This window comes from Terrapene carolina, unplaced genomic scaffold, assembly GCF_002925995.2.
Source record: "Terrapene carolina triunguis isolate 2854851 unplaced genomic scaffold, T_m_triunguis-2.0 Scaffold85, whole genome shotgun sequence".
NCBI classification, from domain to species: Eukaryota; Metazoa; Chordata; order Testudines; family Emydidae; genus Terrapene; species Terrapene triunguis.
Genome location: NW_020664436.1, coordinates 50677501 through 50702568, shown reverse-complemented (window position 1 = coordinate 50702568; position 25068 = coordinate 50677501). Strand labels below are relative to the sequence as shown.

The window sequence follows — 25068 nt, the reverse complement described above, 5'->3', positions numbered from 1 at the left end:
AAATTGCCAAAATGAGGTGCCCCTTACAGTAGGATGTGTAGATATTCAAAATATGATTGTGCAGCTCTCAGAGCTCAGCTCCTCCTCCCCTCTGTGAGGCTTAAATATGCCCAGGGGATTTGCTGGATTCCTTGGACTTGGCTCCTTCTTGACTGGGGGAGGGGTGGGAAGGTGGTGGTACTCTGAAACATCACCCATGTATGGCACCAAAATTAGATTTTTTTAAAAAATGGTATCACCATAGCACCTAGAAGTCCTAGTCATGGGCCAGGACCCCACTGTGCTAGGGGCTGTACGAACAAAGACCCAAAAGCTGGTCCCTACCCCCAAGGAGATTACAATAGAAGGCCATGCCTACAAAACAAACTGGTTGATTCAAGTTATATTGGCATACAGTCATCAGAGTTTGTATATTGCTTCAGCTCGTGCATACTTGGCTACTTGCGTTGGCACTGCTCATACTGAGCAGGAGTGCCTGTGTTGATGCAAAGTATGATCTATTTCAGGTAGGTATCACAGTGCGCTACACACTGTGGTTTGGTCCAAAGCCTTTTGGGAAATTTTCGCAATGTGTTATGGGGTAGAAATTACTCACGCAGGGATCTCTGGGAGCTAGTGGTCAAATTCCCACCATGTAACTTACTCCATTCCATAATGCCATCCGTATTCCATAATTTTCACACTTTTAAAAAAAAATCCCACAAATCCAGGTGGCACTTTTCAGTGTCTGCCACCTCTGACTGAAGCACGGAGCCACAGAGCTCTACACTATTCCCATGAATGTTGCAAATACAGAACATGTGATCCTCTGGTATTTGCAGACCCACAGAAAATACCACAATAATGGGGGACATGACAGTTTCTTCTAGGACAGATTGCTGTGGGACATAGTAAGAACCAATTCAAGGTTGTTGATGGCATTCATGGAGCAGCAGCTGACAGTGGAGCACCGTTTCTGGCCCCACGAAACGAGCACTGATTGGTGGGACTGCAACATAGGCAGGTTTGGGACGACGAGTAGTAGTTGCAGAGCTTCAGAATGCGGAAGACCACATTCCTGGATCTGTGTGCCAATCTTGCCTCAGCTCTCCAGCGCATGGAAACCAGAATGAGAGCATTGACAGCTGAAAAGCAAGTGGTGATCACATTCTAGAAGACTGCAAGACCAAATGGCGACCAGTCAGTGGGAAATCATTTTGGAGTTGGACAATCCACGGTGGAAGTCATCATGCAATGGTGCAGGGAAAAGCGGCCATGGAGTTCTCCAAGGATTGAAACAGGTGGAGAGTCTGGGATTTTTGGACCTGGGGGATCAACTGGTATCTGCAGTATTTAGGTGTCATGCCTGAGAAGGCTTATTATGTCCTGATGCATTTCTCTCTTCTTATCCTGAGGGGCTTCTCTCCTGTTCTCTCTTTCCCTTTCCATGCTGTCAGTCATCCTGGCCCTGCCAACCCTTTATTCACGGTCCAATGCAGCACTGGCTTGTAGAATTTTGCTGAACATGTCTTCCCTAATCCTCTTCTTTCTCTACTTCATCAGAGTCAGGCATTCTATGGGTGTGGAGGGGGCATCCCTCAAGGCCGCCACGCCTGAAGCTGCTGATAACAGACAGATGTACCATTGGATTTACAGTCACAACGGAAAGAGAAAGTTAAGCTTAAAATTTCCTTCCCTTACCCGCATAAACACTTTTAACAAGAAATGCTTATTGACACTTCAGCTATGGAGCGCCTCAGCATAGCACTGCGCTCCCCCCAGCCATGGTAAGTATGGCCCACTGAGATGAGTGAAGAGAAGAATTTTCTGCTGCATGAAGCAATAAAATTTCAGTCCCTATTCTTCCATGGGTACGGGTATAGTGAAATGGCACTGAATATTGGCACTATTTTCCATAGGTGGTGGTGGTTTTAGCTGATATCTCACTTGGGAAGGTAATTAAGGCACAGATAACACAGCTGCTACTGGCATCCCATAGTCACACAGGCCTGTATGCTGCTAGCCTGTTTCTTGCTACGGTGCCAGTCAAACTCATTGAGGAATGGCATGGGAAAATGTCCTATTTCAGAGGAAGAAATAAGACAGCCATTCCTAATCTTCAGAAGAGTATCGCAGAGTATCTCCATGAAAGTTTCATCAAGATCTCTCAGGAGGATAAAAGGAACATCCCTCTGTAAATAAACAAAGTGCTCTGCACAGCCCATCCGCCTACCTAACCCAATAGGAGAATAAAAAGCACATGAGAACTCTGCCTCTGTTTGTTGTTCCTCTACCTTTTCTCGTATGAGTGAAACAGTGAAGGGTTGATACCTGTGTCTTATTAACACAGGGATGGGCCAGGTGCCCTCTTTAAATTTAAAGATTGTAAGGAAAAATGCATACACACTTACCCAACGCCCCTTCCCCTTCATCAAACTCATCCATGCTTCTCAGGCAGGACTGGCCAGACTGGCAGAGTTTTGAACAGGTTCCGGCTTGTAGCATGGCTGCAGCCCTCTGCCACATCTCCCTCTTCTCGCTGTTCACGGCAGGGTTCTCTGTCTCAGGGTCCTCCAAGCTATCCACAGTGATCTGCAGGCTGCTGGTGGGGTTTCTGCCAAGAATGGCATGAAGCTCATTGTCTCACCGGGTGTGTGGTGCATCACCAGATCTATTGTTGGCTTCCCTGGCCTTGTGATATCCTTGGCAAAGTTCCTTGGCTTTCCCACAGCACTGATGTTGATCCCTATCATAACCCTTTGCCTGCATGCCCCATATAATCTGTTTGTAGATCTTCACTTTTCTATGTCTGGTCCGTAGCTGCGTCTCCACAGTCTCTTCTTCCCACAGGCCTAAGAGATACAATGCTTCCGTGTCTACTCCAGGCAGAAGCATGTCTAGTGTGTGGAGCCAGCATAGTCCACTGGGCAGTTGCACACAACAGGGATGAGCTACTAGGTGTGCTCACCAAGGTGGGCAATCAGGAAAAGGCATTTTTAAAAACACACGTGAGTTTTAAAGGGGTGGGGTGGCTTCCAGTCTCTGACCCCCAGAGCAGTGGAGTTCACAATGGTAACCAGATCAGTCACTGTTGCAGAGATGGGAGCATTGTGGAATAGCTGCTGGAGGACTGTTAGGGTCGACACAGGTCACACAGTGTCTACACTTGCACTGTGTTGGCCTCAGTAGGTCAACCAGGGCTCCATGCCATTCAGCAAAATGGTTTTACTGCATTGCTCTAACAGCGTGCTTATGTTGGCTAGAGACAAACTTAAGTGTAGACCAGAGGTGGGCAAACTACGGCCCACGGGCCAGACCGTCCTGCCCAGCCCTTGAGCTCCCAGCCGGGGAGGCTAGTCCCCGGCCCCTCCCCTGCTGTCCCACCTCCCCCGCAGCCACGCCGCCACACGGGCAGCCCTCTGGGCAGCGGGACTGCGCGCTCCTGCAGGGCAGCGCAGCAGCGTGTCTGGCTCCATCCGGGCGGCGCAGCGGCCAGACTTGCTGCTCTGAGCGCCATGGTAAGGGGGCCAGGGGGTTGGATAAGGGGCAGGGGATCCCGGGGATGGGGAGCAGGGGGCGGTTGGATGGGGCAGAGATTCTGGGGGGGGGACAGGGGTTGGATAAGCGTGGGAGTCCTGGGGGGCCTGTCAGGGGGCAGGGGTGTGGATAGGGGTTGGGGCAGTTAGGGGACAAGGAGCAGGGGGGGTTGGATAGGTGATGGGGTCCCGGGCGGCAGTTAGGGGTGGGGGGTCCCGGGAAGAGGTGGTTAAGGGACAAGGAGCAGGGGGGTTGGATGGGTCGGAGGTTCTGAGGGGGGCAGTCGCCAAGCTGTTTGGGGAGGCACAGCCTTCCCTACCTGGCCCTCCATACAGTTTTGCAACCCCAATGTGGCCCTCGGGCCAAAAAGTTTGCCCACCCCTGGTGTAGACACATAAATTGGTTGAGACAAGGTGATTTACATCAACCTAACGTTCTGGCGTCGACCAGACCAATGCGTACAATGAGAGACAGATGACTAGACTGACAGACCGATGGGGGAGTACTAAGAAACAACGAGGTCAGAATGATAGGCAGTCATCTCAACACACCAAAACCAAACAAACGCTGACAAAATCTGTTGTCACATTTTTTGTAGGCATTATGGAAAAGGAGAATTTTAAGGAGGATAATGAAATAGCTTTGAAGATGTTTATGGGGAGCTTCTCACACATGAGGGGTACTTGGGAGAAAGCACAAAGGTGCCTGATTGAAAACCTAACAAGTGGACGATGGAGACTGATATCATGGTTGATCGGAGTCAGGAGCAGAGATTTTCATAGTGAATGAAAGTTGACAGGTAGGCAGGGATAGGTCTTGAAAGTGAGGACAAATAGCTTATGTTTGATGCACTTGAGAAGGGGAGTCAGTGGAGGGATACAAAGAAGGGTGACGTGGTCAAAGCAACAGGCTAGGAAAATTATCTTCATAGCACCATTCTGAATGGATATAAGCAGGGCAAGGATGCACTTGTGAAAGCCAGAGAGAAGGATGTTGCAGCAGTACTTGAGACGATGACAGTCTTAGCCGCATGGACTGATGGCACATGTTATATCTTAGAGATGTTAAGCAGAAAAAGTTGGCAAGATTGAGACATAGCCTAGACGTGAGGACCTAGAGAGAGAGGTCCAAGTCAAAGAGGATGCCCACGTTTCAGACCTGAATGACAGGCAGAATGGTGCAGTTGTCCAGTGATCAAAGAAGGAGGTAGTGGGGAGGACTTGGGGGTAAGAGTAAGAGCTCTGTTTTAGCTTTACATGTCACTCACAGCAAGTTGTCCAGAACTGTGATCCCCTCCCTCTCTCCTTTCTTTCGTGAGGATTCAAATGGTTAATAGTGTAGACATTTAAAAGTATAATTGCTGGGAATCCAAATTAACACCTCATGGAGATGAATAGAGCAGTTCAAACCTCTCAGAGCTACTATTTCATGCTCTCTGCAGACTCACATAGACAACTTCATATTGGTGACATTCAGCTCACATTTTTGAAGTTTGCTTCACAGTCACAATAACTGGAAACTTTTTAGTGACAGTGGAGATTCTGAACACAATAATAGCTCCAAGGGGGTCGACTACAGCACATGGTACATACCCGCTGTTTCTAAGTCTTGGCTGGCTAGTTTTCCAATGTAAGGTTCTTTGGCTGCCAGTGGCTCCAGCAGTATGTGGGGAAACCCTAGCCATGCCCACTTTCCTCTTCCTCCCCCAAACACACTGCCATGCCAGTAGCAGGAAGGGTGGTAGTATAGGAACTATAATGCTGGCTCTACACCTCTGTAGGATCCCCCTACATTCATATGATCCTCAAAGGGCCCATTACAATGACTCCACACACAGATTCTGTGGATGGTTCAGTGAAAAGCAACCATATTGCACCAAGGTTCTGAGCTTTGGCCTCTCCACCAAGACCATTCCAAGGATCCTCCCACTTCTGGCAAGAGGAAAAGTGCTGTAAAAGAGCTAAGTCTTTTGGTAGCCCAAAACATGATAGTCCAAGAAATTTAAACAGAGTGATATGGGGAGAGAGCTACATTATAAATAAATGTATATTTTGAAAAAATGTCCCTAGACCTTTGATAGTTCCTTGTGCTGTCAGTGCTTGGAAAGTATTTTCCTCCAAGCATCTTTTCTTAACATTGGGGAAACTTTGAGTATCTGTGTTTGTGAGGGGGAGGGGGGAAATTTAGAACAAAACATCAGCACAGATTTTATGCTTTAATACTACATTCTCTTGTTTTTCTGGATTTAAGTTTTAGCCTTAGCGGTACATTCACTTAGAGCAGTTTTGCTTTTTGTAGTTTAATTTCTTTATTTTTATACTAATAGTTTAAAAATATTAATAATAAAGGGGAAAATAATCATCTCAGATTATATTTAAATGTCTCTCCACCCATCCATCTCATGTACTTATGTGGCCCCTATTACCATAGTATCTTGAATGTATTTAACCTGTGAGAGAGTGAAGTGCTATTAGCCCCATTTTACTGAAGGGGAACTGAGGCACTGAGAGACTAAGGGCTTGTACCCAGTAGTGCTTACTTCAGTATAACTTAAATCGCTCAGGGGTGTGAAAAGCCACCCCCGAGCGACGTATGTTACACTGACCTAAGTGCTGGTGTGGACAGCATTATGTCAGCATGAGAAGCTCTCTCCTTTCAGCATAGACCATCTGCACTAGTAGCGCGGCACAGCTACACTGGTACAGCTGCGCCGCTGTTGCAATTCTAGTGTAGACTAGCCCTAAGGCCTGGGTCTACACTAGGCACTTACATTGGTATAGCTACATCAATTAGGGTGTGAAAATCTCAGTGCAGACAGTGTTAGGTTGATAGAAGAATTCTTCTGTCAACCTAGCTACCACCTCTTGGGGAGATGGATTGCCTATGCCAATGGGAGAATGCCTCCTGTCAGTGTAGGTAGTGTCTACACTGAAGTGCTACGGCGGCATTGCTGTAGCATTTTAAAGTGTAGACATACCCTAAGAGTAACCTTTCCAAAGGTCCCTAAGTGACTCAGGCTCCTAAGTCCCACTGAAAGTCAATGAACCAAGCTAAGTAACTAAATATTGTTTTTAAAAGGGACTTGGGAGACCTGGATTAAAATCCCTGCTCTGCTGCAGACTTCCTGTATGAGGTTGGACTTCCTGAGTGACATTGAAAAGTCAATGACACGGGGTAAGCGGCTAAATATTTGTTTTTAAATAGGACTTAGGCACTTTTGGAAATTCTAACTTACAGGACATGCCCAATGTCACAAAGGAAGCCTGTGGCAGAGCAAGGATTTGTATTGAGGTCTCCCAAGTCCCAGTCTAGCACTGTAACTATTGGACCATCCTTCTTCTTAAGTATGTATTTAATAATTTTAAAACATTTTATTGCCATGATGAGTCGATTTGAGACACAGAAATCTATGCATTGACTACAAAAACCTACTTACATTCTGAGATCCATAATTCTCAGAGCACTGTCTTTGGCATGGATTAATAAACGTCTTCCATTTGGATGTACCTCTAAATGATTTATTGGAGTCCCTTTAATATCATTTTCTTTTATTTCCTACAATGAAAAAATGAAGTTTATTGTAATGCAAGACTAATTTGATAGGAAACAAAGGTAAGGATGTCACGATGGTATTAACTCATGAAATTGGCAGGGGGCAGTACAAGGAAAGATTAAATGCAGTTTAAAAAAACCCCAAGCCAACACTGGTTCCTAGACAAGATACTATATCCCAAATCAAGTTTCCACAGCCAAATGACGGATCCTATTATAACGATGAAATCCTGAAAACCAGGATTGTTAACAGAAATGCTGACGTTAACCATAGAAGTGTGAACAAAGCTACTTTGACAAGATACATAGTCTGTTATTTTAATTCTATCTATGGAAGTACAAACAACACGTTACTGTGTGCAATTACAATGCTACCAATTCTCAAATGTTTGTTGCAGAAGCTGGTGCTAGGAATAAGCATTTACATTCTCTACCTACAGTATCATATCTAAAACAGTGACAAAAATCTAGAAATCCCCAGCCAGTGAATCACAGCATGTTTTATCAGCCGTTTGCAAAGTGTTAACAAGACATTTAGGGGAAATTTACTTTCCAACCACACAAAAGTGACATGAAAAAGTAATTAAATGGAAATTAGATGGCTAGATTTGAAACCATGTTACATAAAAGTTATCTTGCTAATTAAAAATATTTGTATACCTTATTAATACTCCAGTGTTGGACTGGATGTTGTGAACTTCCTTTGACAAAGGTATTCCAAACTATAATCAGCCCTGAGCTGTCTCCTGAGAACATGTGAAGTCCTGTAAAATAATAATTACACTTATGTAGTATTAACAGCAAGATTTTGAAACCATACTAAATGAACAACAGGGAATGTGAGCTAGAGACATCTCCAAAACTAAATATACATTGGAAATTCTGTCTTATCAGTGCTATTAACAGTTTTATAGTCATTTCCACATTCATGGATATATTATAAACTGAATTATTACAGGCAATATTTGAACAGCAATGTTTTGTTTCTATTTTCTCCACTTAATGCAGGGATTGTCAAAAAGCCTAAATTTTGCTTATAATACATCACAGAAGTCAATATCGTAAATTCCAAACAGAATAAAAATTTAAATACTGTAATACTTACAATTCAATACTTTGACTGTTTTTCACTTAGATGCTAAGTTGGTTTTATTCAATGTCTTTGCTTTTTAGTATTGTCTTCCAGGCCTTAGATCAGACCCCTAGTGCATAACTATCCAGTGAAGATCCTCGCTGAGAACAAGTTGAGCAAGAGCAAATGCAAATTTCCCTCCAATTGCTGCCTTTCAACAGCTGCTCTTAAACCAATAGTATACATCATTGTAAACAATGAAGTAGAAGGTTTCAGAGTGGTAGCCATGTTAGTCTGTATCAGTAAAAACAACGTGATTTTTCCTCCCTTGGTATTCTACTGTTAATTGAATTGTCTCATTAGACTGACCCCCCCCACTTGGTAAGGGGTGTGTGTGTGTTGGTGTGTGTGTGTATATATATACACACACACACACACACACACACACACACACACACACACACCCCCCTGCTACTGTATTTTCCACTCCATGCATCTAATGAAGTGGGTTCTAGCCCATGAAAGCTTATGCCCAAATAAACTTGTTAGTCTCTAAGGTGCCACAAGGACTCCTCATTGTTTTTAAATGAAGTAGAAGGTTCTTTTCTTTCTATGGTAAGCTGCCATGCCTATCACAGAAATAACCCATCTACATTTTCATGAAATACCTATCTGAAAAACCCAGATTCCAAAATACAAATGACCCATCTTTGGGGAGCTCCTCCATTCACACAGCATCAACTCACATCTCCATCCAGTTACGCATTTTAGAATATCTCTCCAACACCTCTTCCTGGATGTCTTGCCACCAACACAGTCTTAACACTGCCAAAATTGAACTCCTTAACTCTCCTTCCAAACCCTCTCCATTCTCTGTCATTGTTGAAAAATTCACCATCCTCCTAGTTCCCAAAGCTGTAACCTAAGACTTCGTCTAAGCTACAGGTTACTTCAGTATAATTTATGTTGCTCAGGGGGTTGAATAATCCATACCCTGAGTGACATAAGTTATACTGACCTAAGCGCTAGTCTAGACAGCACTATGCTGGCGGGAGAGCTTCTCTCGCCAACATAACTACCACCTCTTACGGAGACAGGAGAGCTCTCTTCCGTCGGCTTAAAGCGTCTCCACCACAAGCGCTATAGCATCGGTGCAGCTATGCCACTGTAAGTGCTGTAGTGTAGAGGTAGCCTAAGAGTCATCGTAGTCTCCAGTCTCATTCTCTCTCTCTTTCTCCCTCCCCCCCCCGATAGACATAGACACACACACACACACACACACCCTCTCACAACCAGGCAAACTTTAAATCTTACCGTATCTTCCTCCACACCATTTCTAAAATCCAATCTTTTCTCGGTGTCCCTACAGCTAAAATTCTCAGTGACCCAGATCATCTCTTACTGGATCATCATCCTCTTTGCCCTCCCTATATTATACTTACTCATCTAATCCACACCAAAAGTAGCCACTAAGATTTTCCTTGCCTGTTGTTCAGATGAGGTCATCTTCCTCCTCTTTGAATCCCTGCACGGGTTCTCTCCTTCCCCACCATATTAGATTCAAACTTCTGGTCTTTGCCTTGAAGTCACTACATCTTTTTACCTCTTCCTACTCAGGGCCGGCTCCAGGCACCAGCTGAGCAAGCTGGTGCTTGGGGCGGCAGCTTGTAGGAGGCGGCATTCTGCCCAATCCTAGGGCGGCACGGCTGCGTTTTTGTTATTGTTGTTCCGCTCCGGCCGCCCTGTAGGGGGCAGCGGCGTGGAGGACGGGAGCGCCCTGCAGCAAGCCCGGCAGGGCAGCCCGCGTCCTTCCCTCCCAGCCGACCAGAGCGGTGCAGAGCCCTCCTGGCAGGGGGCACGGCGGGAGGGGCCGCGTGGCAGTGCCCCGCTGGAGCCCTGGCCGCCCCCCTTCTCTCTCTCCCCCCGCTCCCTCCCACCGCTAGCCGGGGCACATCTGCAGTGCAGGGAGTCCCCCTGCACCCGTGCTCCGGCCGCGCCGCAGGTTTTTCTTTTGCTTGGGGCGGCCAGGAAGCCAGAGCTGGCCCTGTTCCTACTTATCCCACTCTGTCTTTTTTCTAGGGCTGTCAATTAATCGCAGTTAACTCAAGCGATTAACTCAAAACAAATTAACTAGATTAAAAAAATTAATCGCAATGAATTGCAGTTTTAATCACACTGTTAAACAATAATAGAATACCAATTCAAATTTATTATAAATATTTTTAGATTTTTTCTACATTTTCAAATACATTCGTTTCAATTACAACACACAAAGTGTACAGAGCTCACTTTATATTATTTTTATTGCAAATATTTGGACTGGAAAAATACTATTTTATCTTTTTAAATTCACCTCATACAAGTACTGTAGTGCAATCTCTATCATGAAAGTGGAAAATACAAGTGTAGATTTTTTTTTTGTTACATAACTGCACTCAAAACTAAAATAAAGTAAAATTTTAGAGCCTACAAATCCACTCAGTCCTACTTCTTGTTCAGCCAATCTCTAAAACAAACAAGCGTGTTTACATTTATGGGAGATAATGTTGCATGTCCTCTGGAATGGTGGTCAAAGCATGAAGGGGCATATGAATGTTTAGCATATCTGGCATGTAAATACCTTGCAATGCCGGCTACTAAAGTGCCATGAGAATGCCTATTCTCACTTTCTGGCAACATTGTAAATAAGAAGAGGGCAGCATTATCTCCCGTAAATGTAAACAAACTTGTTTGTCTTAGTGATTGGCTGAACAAGAAGTAGGACTGAGTGGACTTGTAGGCTCTAAAGTTTTACTTTGTTTTGTTTTTGAGTGCAGTTACGTAACAAACAAACAAAAAATCTACATTTCTAAGTTGCACTTTCACGATAAAGAGATTGCATTATGGTATTGTATGAAGTGAATTGAAAAATACTATTTCCTTTGTTTATCATTTTACAGTGCAAATATTTGTAATAAAAATAATAATATAAAGTGAGCACTGTATACTTTGTATTCTGTGTTGTAGTTGAAATCAATATATTTGAAAATGTAGAAAACATCCAATAATATTTAAATAAATGGTATTCTATTATTCTTTAACCATGCAATTAAAACTGCGATTAATCGCAATTAATTTTGTAATTGTTTCACAGCCCTATTTTTTTCCACATTGCCTCTCCACATCTCTGCTCAGCCCAAAATACCAGCCTTGACACACCATTTGCCTACTTCTCCCACAATAGTCTCCATTCTTTATTCCATACCAACTTCTACCATGACACTTACAAGAAACTAGCCAACTAAAAATAGTTAGGAAGAGGGTCAACTGTGGATAATCTATATATCTAAAATATGTATCATCAAGACCTTGCCAGACATCACCTTGACCCTTTTACATCTGTTGTATCCTTTTTCCTGTCTTTTGCCTGCTTATTTATCTTTTCGGCCCAGGCTATGTCTTCCTATATACGTTTGCACAGTGCCCAGCATATTGTAGACATGCCCAGATTACAGATAGTAAACAATAATTTAATACATCAACACACTGGGTAGTAGTAGATCTCAGTGAGACATTTTAATAAAACAACAATTGTAACAAAATAAAAACATCCTGTTTTTTAACAACTATCTCAATTAAATAAACCAAACTGAGCATGCTTGAATTGCTCTTTGTTTGAGATGCAATTATGACATAATGAACATACCTTCTGCATCAAAACACAGTGTATTGATGAAACTTTTGTGACCATCAAACTCCTGTAGCAACTGACCATAGAGCTCTTTCACTTTTGTATTCCATACCCTAATTACAGAGTCATAACATCCTGTCACCACAAGATAGTCAGCAACTGGATGGTACTTTGCAGTGTAAACAAATGAAGGATGAGGGAAAACTCTCACAGAAGTTGTAGCCTGGGTCTCAATTTTCCACATTCTTTAAAAAAAAAAAAAAAAAAAGTTAGGATAACTGTCTCATAACGTAATTACCATATAAATTAATACCAAATTTTGTGCTAATGGTTCTAGATGTAAATACATGCAAATACTTAAGGGTCTAATTGAATCTACTGAATTTTTGCCGCTATACTCAAAAGTTTGTTGTGGAACATTCCAATGGGAATTAAGCTTCACATGAGGGACAGGTTTTGAACGCTGGAAATTTAGCTTCCACCTTGTTTCTAGCATCCCTGTACAGGCACGGGGTCTAGCTTAAACTGAAACTTAGGCCTGGTCCACACTAACCTCCCACTTCGAACTAAGGTACACAAATTCAGCTACGTTAATAACGTAGCTGAATTCGAAGTACCTTAGTTCGAACTTACCGCGGGTCCAGACGCGGCAGGCAGGCTCCCCCGTCGATGCCGCGTACTCCTCTCGCCGAGCTGGAGTACCGGCGTCGACGGCGAGCACTTCCGGGATCGATTTATCGCATCTAGACAAGACGCGATAAATCGATCCCAGAAGATCGATTGCTTACGGCCGGACCAGGAAGTAAGTGTAGACCTGCCCTTAGTTTTAAAATTTTTTTTTCTTAAATATCTAATTACATGAACAAACTAACTAGTAACTAAGCAGTAAGACTACTAACTAACTACACTAACACTGCAGAGAGAAGAAGGAGGGCACTGCAAGGATTCCATCTTGCTGCTACAGAACCAAGGGGCAGCTGGGCCCACTCTGCCTTTTATGCCCTCAGGCTTGGATGAATAGTGCGAAGATGTCCAGGGCAAAGGCATGACCCCAATGTATACAGCTGGCCAAAAAAACCCAAAAAACCTGATCTCACACCCAAGCATACTAAGAGTGGAAACAATGTGGACAATCACTTGAAGAACTTTAAATTTATATCCCTTCTACCTCATAGTAAAACCAATTAAGTTAACACTTTCAACACATATAATATGGCAATCACAATTCTTTGGGGATTTTAAAAATGGAGCTGACTGTAGCACTATGGAGTTGGCCAACAAAGGCAATAGCTAGGAGGTTTTTGTGCATCTACACATCAGTGAAGATTAAAACCTATGAGGTTACCCATAACACATTTGTGGAATACTATGGCCATATTTTTTCTTGCTGTGTTTTAAGTGTTCTGTGTTGGGTTTTTTGGAGGGATGAGGGAGCTTTAAGTACCTCAAGATTTGCTGCTTAAACACTGCATTAATGTAACTTTTTAAATTTATACCCAAGAGGGGGAAAATTTCAGAGTTAAGATTTTATATTCCTGATACAGTGATTTATCTTGAGTTACATATTTAACAGCCTAGCCAAGAATTCAAACTACTATATATAATTGCAATGTGGTAAAGTTAAAGTTGCCATCTGAATTCTAAATTTTCAATTTCCTGCCTTGTGTGTTCAAATTTGCAACCTTAATATGGTATTAAGATTGGCTTTTGCATCTAGAATATGGTAATTTTTGCAAGGATTAAATATTCCAAAAGTCCTATTGATTTATGTAATAGCTGCTGGGTGCTGAACACTTTTGAAATATAAGGCCATTTATTTAGGCGGCTAAACATGGATTTAAGAGCTTATACTTCGGCAACTACATTTTAAAATCTTGGACCAAAACCACCATATATTTTAAACCAAACATAATAAAATTATTCCGAAAAAGCTATAATTCTATCATAGCTTTCCAATAACATTAACAAATAACTCAAATTACACTCAAATCCACGGTTAAAAGTTGTCCAGCACAGTTTATGATAAAGACACAGCTGGGTTCACTAAGCCTACTTATAATTTTGACAACAGTTGCTATAACATATCTCTCATACTGACCTGACAGTGCCATCAGAGGATGCAGTAAGGAGGTACTCATTATCTTTTGACCAACAAAGATCATATACAATATTAAGGTGGCCATAAAATTCTCTCAAGTATTGTCCAGAAGGAATCTCATATACTAATGAAAATGTAAATAAAAAGGTTAAATTTGAAAACATTTGAAACTGCTTTTCCAATAATAAAGCATCAATACTCAAAAGAAAACCATTTAGGGCCAAGATTTTATATATAGGACTTATAACTGCATGTTCCGACACAAATTAAATCTTCAAATATGGAAGATGTTGATGCAACCAACATCTGGAATATAATTACTACAAAGCTAGACATATTCCTAGGGCCAAGTCATTGCTGGCATAAGTGAATTCAATTCCACTAGCTCCTAATTTCCATAATTCAAAATCAAATAGCTACTGGGTATGCATTGTTAATAATTTAACACAAGTTTGCAAGCATCTACTTCCATCTAGTGGTTCATGGATGTGTCACAAGTGCATTAACCCCTTTAAAAATTAGACTAGACAGTTTAAGTTATCAGGGATGAACCTAGGACATTAAGTAAATACTCTTTATTTTTTTTTTTAAACTCTGATTGCTACTTGGCCAGCTACATAAGAATATTAATGGTGAGGTCAATTTTTTGGTGATCAGCAAGTTTTGTAGAGAAGCAATATAAACGTGATAGCTACTATTTAAGTACTTGCATTTATAGGTTTTGTCTTTTATTCTGTGTGGAGATGGAACATTGTTCCCAAGAATCTCAAAAAATCGATTATGTTCTGTTTCAAAATGCAACAAGTGACATTTTCTTGCACAAAAGCAGCTCAGGATATGAATAGCATTGCTAGTCATTAGTGAGTTGTATTGGGGATTTTTGTGAAGAAGACTGCCTGGCATCTCCAACGTTATGCCTGGCTCTAGTAAGTATTATTGGTTAGTCACTTTCATGAAAACTAAATTCATTCACAAATTCCTTTTCCCCTATAAAAACAATCTACGAAAAGGGCAAGTTATTTCACTTAAAATCTTATTATCAGAACTTATATTCCTGGCACATTTCAGACTCTGATTTCTACTGGATGCTGAAATATTGTAATATCAAGTCCTTAAACTGGACATATACATTACCACATATGAAAAATCATACTGTCTTCAATCAGGCAGACACTTTGCTAAATTGGCCTTACAGCAAAGAATATTTACAATGCTGAATTACTAAATAAATCTACTAAAAGAACATAACTGTTAATATAAAACCTTTATGCTCCAAAAAGTAACACTTTTTTTTTTTTAAAGTCCAATCTACACACTCTTCAAAATAAAAACTAAGGGGAAAAAAAAGAGCTCTTTGCATATGTTATAGCTCTATGTTAAAATAGAAGTAATAAATTTGTAACTTACAAATAATAGGATAACCATCCCTCCCTGCACAGGCTGCTGCTAATGTTTTTCCATCTTGAGAAAAACGAATACAGAAACATCCCATATCTCCTGCTCTCAGTGAAAAGAGATGCTTGTTTGGTATACGACAAGCCTACATTTCCAAATAAAAACAGTTATTGCACAGTTGTGAATGTTAACAAATACACAAAACTTAAAAGACGTTATGTATTTAACAACTCTTACACTGCTGTAAAAATATAAGCATTTTTACGGTTTTAAAAACAACAAGGAAAAACAAAGCAACTTTCTGCCCGTGCATTAGTTATTTTAATTTTGAAAATCTTTCTTCACTCCATGACTTCAACAATAGAACTTAAGTAAGTAAAAGGATTCTTTCCGGCAATCCCATTAATGCATGTATAAAATGTGCATTTTAACTGAACACTGATTTTTTTTAATTGGTCCTCTTATATTTTAATAATCTGAGGAAATAAGGTTTATGTATTCCCGTGTTGATCCTTTTGGAACTTTTCCACAAGCCAAAAATCAGCAAAATAAGTTGTTAGTACCTGGATCTCTCAAAAACACAATTTCTACAGTGTTTACATGGACAAGTTTAATAGTAAATAATTTAATATTTGAGGATGTCTAGACAATATTCTCAAGATTATAATTCACTTAATTTGGCTCATGCATTTATTTGCCTTTCTGCAAAAAGGCAAAAATTAGTTATAGAACATTTTGAAAAATAATTTAATCTAAATTTACACTATTTTTATTCATCCTAAACATGTCAAACACAAATTTGTTTCCATACCCTTTTCATCTTTGGACAATTTGCTGTTTTAAAACAATTTGTTGATTTTTCTAACATTTCCTTGTTACTACTTAAATCACTGGTTGTTATTAAATAGAAATAAAACCATTGGCAGTTTTTAAGACAAATGATATATAATGTCACAAAATCAAGGTACATAATCAAACAAAAGTCATTTACATCAAAGATTAAATTGGGATTTTCTTTTGAACAAATGCACTCTGTGTATTAGTTGTGTTTCTTACATGGCATGCAACAGTGAAATAAACCGTATTCCCATTTGGAGAATAAATGGAATGATTATATGCACAATAATAGACTCACAGAAGGTCCCCTTTCCTACGTGTGGTGGGGATCCGTGACTGAGGAGTGGGCAGGACCAGAAGCACCAAGAGTCGAGCTGCATTACTCCTCTTGATCCCCACTAAGCTGGTGAAACATCCTTTGAATGAGGAGTCCCAAGAATCATGTTGTCAAGGAACTGGAGAGTGCTGCACAGGTCCCCAAGCTAGGATGGGAGCCTAGGGCCTCCATGCAAAGAGCCCCACCCTCCAGCAGGTTCCTGAGACCCACCCACACCCTCAAAACCAGACTTGTTTCACAATACTTATACCATAAAATAACCTTATTAGCAGAAAGTGGATTTTTTTGGTACTTTTAAAAAAATCTTCACCTGTCCAGGCAGTCTTGTCCATTTTAACTGCTCCTTTTTCTCATGTGGACTATACACAGTAGCTTTTTTTGATACTTCATTCTGGAGCTCACGGAATGACGTGCTACCTTGTTCCTGCTGAACAGCCATCATAGAACGGAAAGAAGGATCTACCTAAAGGCAGACAAAATATCAATAGCAAAATCAATTATATCAGGAAAACGCAAAATGTTTTAAGTACAGTAACATATTTCACAAAATTGAAATAAGTCTCAAAATGTTAGGATCTAAATATATTTTGTGTAAACACTGAAAGAAAATTAAATGGGGGCAATCCTTGTATATGAAAAAATACCTAATAGTACAGTGATACATGCAGTTAAACAGTAATGCATAATACTTCCACAAGAAATAAGTGAAATTCATCGTCAAATATAAATGAAGTGCAATGAAAGTAGCCAACAAGCCTAAACTGGTGAAAAGTAAATTGGGATGGTAAAATTCTGTCAGATGGTTGATAAATCTTTTACTTACACGATTCATGCTTTTCTGTTTTATTAGCCTTTTCCACAATTGGGCCCAATTCAGTTTAAGCATGAGTTCCCCACTTAAATCAAGTTAATCTACCCACCCCAGATCTAGTGGACACCGCTCTTTACTGAAATTCACAGCTGGTGCCAAGGGCCAGCACAGGCTCGCTGCATTAGTTAAACCCTACTGTTTAAAAAAAAAAAAAAAAAAAGTGCTGCACAAGTGGATTGCACCATGTGTGGAATTAATTGTGGAGGGAGACTGAAGTTATGAAGGGACTGAAATTTCACAAAGAAGACAGAACATCATATAGCACATGAGAGCAACCTACGTGATCTCTGTCCAGCCTGACTGCCATAGTGGCTACTGAACTCAGGCTCCTCTTTTGACAATTTTGATAAGGAAAACCATAAATATCTTAATGAAATGCACACTAAAATCCCTCCAAGAACATGCCTTAATATCAGGGAGAAGCAAGTCACTTCTATTCTCTGTGCCTCTGTTTTCCTTCTGCTCTTTGTCTGGCATGTCTATTAGATTATAGTTCAGGCCAAGGACCGACTCCTACTCTATGTTTGTATGGTGCCTAGCACACTGTGGCCTTCAACTAAATTTACACCAGTGTAATTCCATTAACTTTAATGATGTTTGGCCCAGTTTTCACCAATATGAGAGGAGAAAGAGATCCAAGATGATACATGATGTTTTATGGAAACCATTGGCCAAATACCAGGAAATTCAGAGTAGTAGGAGAAACTGATTTGAACATTTTTACAGAAAGTTGTAAAGTGCTAAGTAGATTAAAAAAAAAAAAGAGGGGGCATGTTAAGATGTAATATGCTTAGTATAGCAAGTTATAAAGGACAGTTACAGAAAAAAACTAAAAATGTAAACTGTCATCTGATTTCGGTTACAAATAAATAGCTTGAATGGATCTTAAATATTTCTGTTTATATATAAATATGTAAATGTACTTAACTTACATGATCTGGTAGTTTTATGCCTTTTACAGTTACATATAATGTTGATGGGTAACGATTTCTAGGACCTTTTGCCCACCAATCAAAAACCTCAACAACATTTGACTGTGTCCTGGTCCTTGGAGGTGGATAATATAATTGCAGACGTAGTTTCCCATCAATGTTTAGGACTCCGTTTGCACCTACAAGCTAAAAGAGTAATTTAAAAAAAATAAAAGAAATTTGCTACTTGTGTTCAAAATTCATACAAGTCATTGATGATACTGACACTTTTGACCAACTAGGGGCTCAACTTACTACTGGGGATAGTTATTATTCCCACGAGTGATGTCCCCACTCTACTCAATGGATTACTCTTGAGAGTAAGCAAGCACTACCCTAGTATGTTTACAGGATCAAGCCCTACTATAATTCAGAAAGCACTACCATTTTTGACATGTCTCTTCAAACTGGCATTCTTCTGGAGTCTTTTTCTTGCCGCAATTGAGGCATTACAAGTTACATTTTGTTGAAATGATTCAGGCAAATAAGAATTTGCAATAAATATTTTATCTGTGTCATATTGCCACAAAAATAGAGAAAATTTGTTTAAATGTACAAAATTTATTTTAAAATTTTTTTTTTGGTAAAAGCACATATAGCGTTTAAGAGAAACTAAATATTTCTGTTACTTTACTCCTATCCAGCCTCGGTCTTAAATGGTGCAAAACTACAATACCTTTAAGTGACACACACCCACGCAACATCTACTTCCTGAACAGACACAAGAAACAAATCATCATATCGAGAGGCCTCACCATCTATAACCCTCTGACCACTACATAAAACTCCAAGTAGGATGAACAGCTCTGCGGAAGGACCTCAGAAAAACTGAGGAACCACCTCTTCCACCTTATTTCAGAAGGGCCAACCTCAAACAAGAAATCATCACGTGCTCTCACACACTGGAATAAAAAAAATAAGGAAACATACCCAGAGATCTTGCAGGAAACCTGAAACAACTATAAAAAAGCCCTCTGATGACAGCCATCCAACATAAAAACAAAAAATGAAACTAACAACGACGACTCCACAACAGATACCACACCTTTGGGAGAAACCATGACACCAGGACCCACTAAATGGACACTACATGACACCTCATCATCATCAATCTATTAAAACCACCCCTAACTGGAACTGAAGTATCTGCTCTCTCCAAGGGACTGAACTTCTGCTCCCCTGCAGAACTGGATACCATGCTAACATGTGAAGAACTAGAAGAATTCTTCCACCGATTCTGCCTCAAGGAATTATTTCACAACAAAGACAATACTACCCAACTACCACACCCCCACTGACAGTCAGAAGAAAAAAAAAATCTGACTGGACACCCCCCAGCAGAAAAAAACACCATTGGATCATTACATTGATTGCTTCAGGAAAAACATTTGACTGGGACATCCTCAACAAACATTACAGTCACCACAACCTCTCTACCACAGAAAAGATAGCCATACAGTCCCTGAAGTCCAAATACCAGATAGTGATCAAAGCAGAAGACAAAGGGGGTGCCACTGTGGTCTTTAATCATGATGACTATGTCAAGGCCAACAGACAACTCTTTCACACTCCCTGCAATAAAGAACTCAAAGATGACTCCCACACCACAATTCACACTGGAATTTAAAGACACCAAATCTTGTCCCAAATAACTCCTGGAAAAACTCTACAACCTCATCCATCACAAACCCACCCCAAGAACCTTCTACATGCTTCCCAAGATACACAAACAAGGGAGCCCAGGCAGACCCATCATAACTGGCCACAGCACTCTTACTGAATGAATATGAGGACACACAGAAACCATTGTCAAACCACTCATCACACAAAGGCACTACCTCCAAGACACTACCAACTATTTCCAGAAACTCCACAACATTAACAACCCTCCCCCAGACCACCATCTTTGCCGTCATGGATATCACCTCATTATACACTAACATTACTCCCCCTGATGGCATTGCTGCCTGCCTCAAATATCTACAAGATCATATAAAACACTCAGGAATTCATCCTAAACACATTTCCTAACTCATCCATTTCACCCTCACCCACAACAATTTCACACCTAACAAACATACATTTTGTCCAAACCATGGAAACAGTCAGGGGTACTAGGATGGCTTCCCAATATGCCAATCTCTTCATGGGACACCTCAAGAAAAAATTTGTGAAAAAATGCATCATGAAATGAATGATATACCCGAGAAACATAGATGATATTTTCATCCTCTGGACAGACGACCTCAACTCCTTCATAGATTTCCATCACAACTTCAACCACCATCACCCATCCATCAAACTCTCTCTAGAATACTCCATACCTGCATCAGCTTCCTGGAAACCATGATGAGCTTCAGCAATAGAACCCTACAAACAACTATAAACAAGAAACTCACAGATCACTTTTACCAACCGAGGTACACTTAGAAATCTGTTATTTACAGCCAGACACTCAGATACCACAGAATTTGCTCCGAAGAGAAAGTCCGGGATACACACCTAAAGATCCTTAAATCTGCCGTCATTAAACAAGGACACTCCACCAGAGAAGTAGATCACATCATGGAAAGGGCCACCCAAATACTCAAGGAGAACCTGCTTCCATTCAGAAAAAAAAGAAAAGAAAGCCTACTGACCGCACACCCCTAGTTGTCACCTGTCACACCACATTGGAACCTATACAGGATATCATCAAATAATTACAAGCCATATGTTATGCTTATAAGAAGCACACGGAATTTTTTTCAAGGGGATAAGGCAATACGCCGTGTTTATTGAGAGTACAATTTAAGAATTAAAATCAGCATCTGCTTCCATTCATTCATTCATACACACACACACACACACACACACCTCAAAAGGTTCTGCAACTGGATCTTATAGTTACCAGTCCTTAGTGTTGCTCTGTCAGTTCCAGTGGACAGCTGAAACTGCACATGAGGGAGGGGAGGAGCTGGAGCTGGGTCTCTATTGGATGCGTCCGAAGCTCTGATGTTGATGCAGAACAAACCCAAAGTCCCATGGCAATACACCCTTCTTTTATAGTAATAAATTCCCATACAAGTCTATGGGCCTTGCTGTGTCACACCAGAGCTGTTAATCACGAGGTAGTCAAGGTTGCTGTCAATCAGCATTATTTTGGGTTGTTACTGGGAGTATCCACAGCTGTTTCTTATCTCGTCCCTCTGGCTCCACTCTTTATCTTGTCCTTGGGGTGTATGCTTTTGTTTTAGGGTCATCAATCTGCCATCTGGGTGATTCTGATAATAAGGTTGGTGCCTCTCGACTTTTCCACTCCCCTCTTGACCATCCGGCCCTTCAGTACTAGCACCTCCTGTGTCTTCTTTGTTAGCATGCCATATATTCTTCACTCACACACAAAACAGTAAATAATTTCAAAAGCAAGAATTACAGCCATAAAACTTCTATCCTTCTAAAAACAATCATTAGCATGTAAAACAAAGACTAAAACCAAAACAATTTCTTCTTACTAATTCAAAGCTAACAAAATAAGCAAATGGAGTACAATTTCCTCGAGACAATTTCTCCCCATTAGGCTTTTCGAGTGGATTTTACTAAAGATACAACGGCTCCTGTGTCAATTAGAGCTAGCGTAGAAGCATATCTACCCTGCTGGACATAAATACATGGTCACCCCCCGGTGACCCAGGTGATCTTACCTATGAACCTCCACTGCTGTGCTCCTACATAATGTAGGGGTTCCCTGTCCAGCAGGCCTGCCTAGTTGTCTTCTGGAGGAGGAGGGAAAGGAGGAGCGTTAGGGGTTATGCTTGCTACCTCCTTCTGCTGCAATTGTAATTTAAGGGCCTCCCAGTCCATGCTCCATCCCACTTTTCCTGGCTCTCTCCATGCTGCATTAGTGTCCATCAGGCTAGCCAGGGAACTTCGTTCTCAATGGAATTGTATTTCTTCTCCCCCTGTTGTTGGCACCGCTTAGTGCCCTCTGGGAGGTATCAGGGATCCGGGTATTACCCTTTGTCTGCAGTTACCCAGTCCGTGGGAGCGGCCTCATGTGAAACCTCCACAGGGTCCCAATATCCCCTTGAAAAAGATTCCGTGTGCTCTTATAAGCATAACACATTTGATGGGGACCACATCCTGAAAAAAAATCTTTCCCAGACCCATTCTTCTGGCCTTCAAACAATCCCCCAACCTTGCTATAAGCTCATCATCAGAAGCAAGCTCCCCATAGCCCAAAACACAAAACTCAAAGCAGCACCAGACCCTGCCAGAACAACAGATGCAAAACCTGCAGACATGTCTCCATCACTACAACCATCAATACTTCGCACAATACAACTTTCAAGATTCCTGGGTCCTACACAGGCCCATCTCAAAATGTAGTGTACCTCATCCAGTGCATCAAATGCACCACCAATAGGGGATAAAACCAGACAATCAGACAATAAGCTCTTGAATAAACTCATACAGAAAAATGATAAAAGACAAAAACACCTTCTCACCTGTGGATGAATACTTTTCACAAAGCAATCATTCCATATCTGATCTTTCAATATTTGTCTTCAAAGGAAACCTGCACAGCACCTTTAAAAGGTGAGCCTAGGAAATTAAATTCATATCTCTAACAGACACCACAAACCATGGACTCAACAAGTTTCATGGTTCATTATGCCAAGTTGTAACACGCCTCACTGCCTGCTAACCGGTAATTGATCACTTCATTTTAAGTGGTCTCCTACAATGTGTGAATCCCTTAACTATCTGTCCTAACTTATATTTAGCTTGGGCTCTCGGATTACCTTCCTCAGACCTGAAGAAGAGCTCTGTGAAATTCAAACCCTCCACCAACAGAAGTTGGTCCAATAAAAGAGATCACCTCACCTACCTTGTCTTTCCCAAGAGAAAAAGAGCATTCATGAATTTATTACAATTTTTCACAAGAAGTAGATGTGTAATATATTGTACTTGGGAAAGAATCCATATTTGCAACATCACCAACTCCTTTCCAGAGGGAAAAGTCAAAAAAAGGTTTCGTTTTAAGGTGGTTGTTTAAGACAAAATATTATATTTTTAATGTTATTAACAGTTGCAGAAATACAGTGAGTCTCAATGAACAGTGCCACAAAGAGCAGCTAGGTCCCTGTTCCTGCCCCCACTTTTTCCATGTCCCAGTGAAGGCACTTCTGGTGGAGGACAGAAGGTGTAGCAGCTCTCCTACCTTCCCCAAAGTGAAAAATTCATACCCGAGAGATGAAGTTGAGCCCTAAGCCTCTACATAGACACCACTATGTCAACAGAAGAATTCTTCAATCGACCTAGTTGCCTAACCTCTCAAGGAGATGGGTTTATTATAGTGATGGAAAACCCCTGTCACTGTAGCAAGTGTCTATGCTAAGGCATTACAACGGGGTAGCTGCAAAGCCACAGCTTTACAGCTGTAGCATCTGTAGTGTAAACATCCCCTAGTAGCATAGCATGACTTAGGGTAAGAGGAAATAAGTGAGCTCTGGAACTTATCCCTTCCATAAGTTAGTTTTTTGCCTACTAGGAGCAGGAGATAGACCACTCTTTGTTAGGATGCTTCCCCTTTTGTAGGATTAAGATGAGTCATGACAATTTCATTATTTCAAGGGTGGAAAAACCCACAGTGCCCCCTCAATATTTGGATTCAACTAAAAGCTCCACTAGAATTTTGAATAGCACTTAAACAGAAGACACTAACTGCTCTTGAAGTAGTATTTCTGGTCCCAGGTGTACAGAGGAGCCACCCATGACATTTATCAATTGATTAGCCTTTATTTAGAAGCTTCTGATTTTTCTGCCAAGGGCTGCGCTTGAAAAAGAATATGCATTTTTCCACGCATTTTGTTCATTTAGTTGAGAAATATCAATTTTCTCTATTGCCACACCTATTTTCTCTGTATATCTACATGATCTTTTAATAGCATGAGCACTATCTGAATCTGCCTCGATACCTGTGGTTTAAAATACTTTTTAAAAAATTTTTGTTTTAAAAAAGTTTCCCACTAAGTAATTTGTTTATTTGAAAAGCTGGCTTTGTCAATTTCTTTTAGATACTTTATGCAGGCTTTTTAGTCTTCTTTTGGTTTTATTTTTTTGTATGTTTAAGTTCACAATACCTTTAGAAATGCCCAAGAGATTTTGCGAAAACCACTTTCCTTAATTTGCACTTCAGAGTTGGCTCTTGCTTCATCCATGCTTAAGAAATCAAGGATCTGCAGATATTAATTAGAATATATACATACATTACCATTGAGAATGCACTTCTTGGAAGTAATAACTACTACTGAAGGTATTTTAGATAGGATTCATGGATTTAAACAAAATTCTCATTTTACTTATTATAAAAATGTAATTTACTGACTATCCAGTGTCCACATCTACCCCAAGTGATATTTAAACACACATACCACCACATCAGTGTTATGCTCTTCAAACATAAGTCTTTTTTTTTTTAAAGTTTCTTATTTCACATCAGTCTCTTTATATTTTTTATAAAGAATTGAACAAAAGCAACTCTTCACAAACCCTTTATATGTCCCCAAACTGACTGCACATTTAATCCAGATAGAAGTATGTGGTCAAAAAGATCATTTTCTTTTCCTAGCTTCATCATTTTGGTATACAGTTCTCTTGATTTTCTTGGTCTGCAACCAGAATCTCCTCATATCCGACCACTTCTGCATCTTTACATGGCATGCATAATATTAGCGTTACAATCCATCTTCGGATTTGTGGCTAAG

At 40.7% G+C, this 25068-nt stretch overlaps 1 protein-coding gene across 1 annotated transcript in view; it reads right to left on the bottom strand.

The window, feature by feature from the left end:
* AHI1 (Abelson helper integration site 1) overlaps positions 1–25068 on the bottom strand; it is a 181362-nt gene that overhangs the window by 127714 nt on the left and 28580 nt on the right. Inside the window, exons 6-13 of the mRNA XM_026649540.2 lie at positions 24445–24540; positions 18281–18466; positions 16788–16940; positions 15316–15448; positions 13909–14032; positions 11826–12055; positions 7729–7832; positions 6953–7071 (exon numbers count right to left, since the gene is read on the bottom strand). Coding sequence (XP_026505325.1) covers positions 6953–7071; positions 7729–7832; positions 11826–12055; positions 13909–14032; positions 15316–15448; positions 16788–16940; positions 18281–18466; positions 24445–24540 — 1145 coding nt within the window. The remainder of the gene's footprint in view (positions 1–6952; positions 7072–7728; positions 7833–11825; positions 12056–13908; positions 14033–15315; positions 15449–16787; positions 16941–18280; positions 18467–24444; positions 24541–25068) is intronic.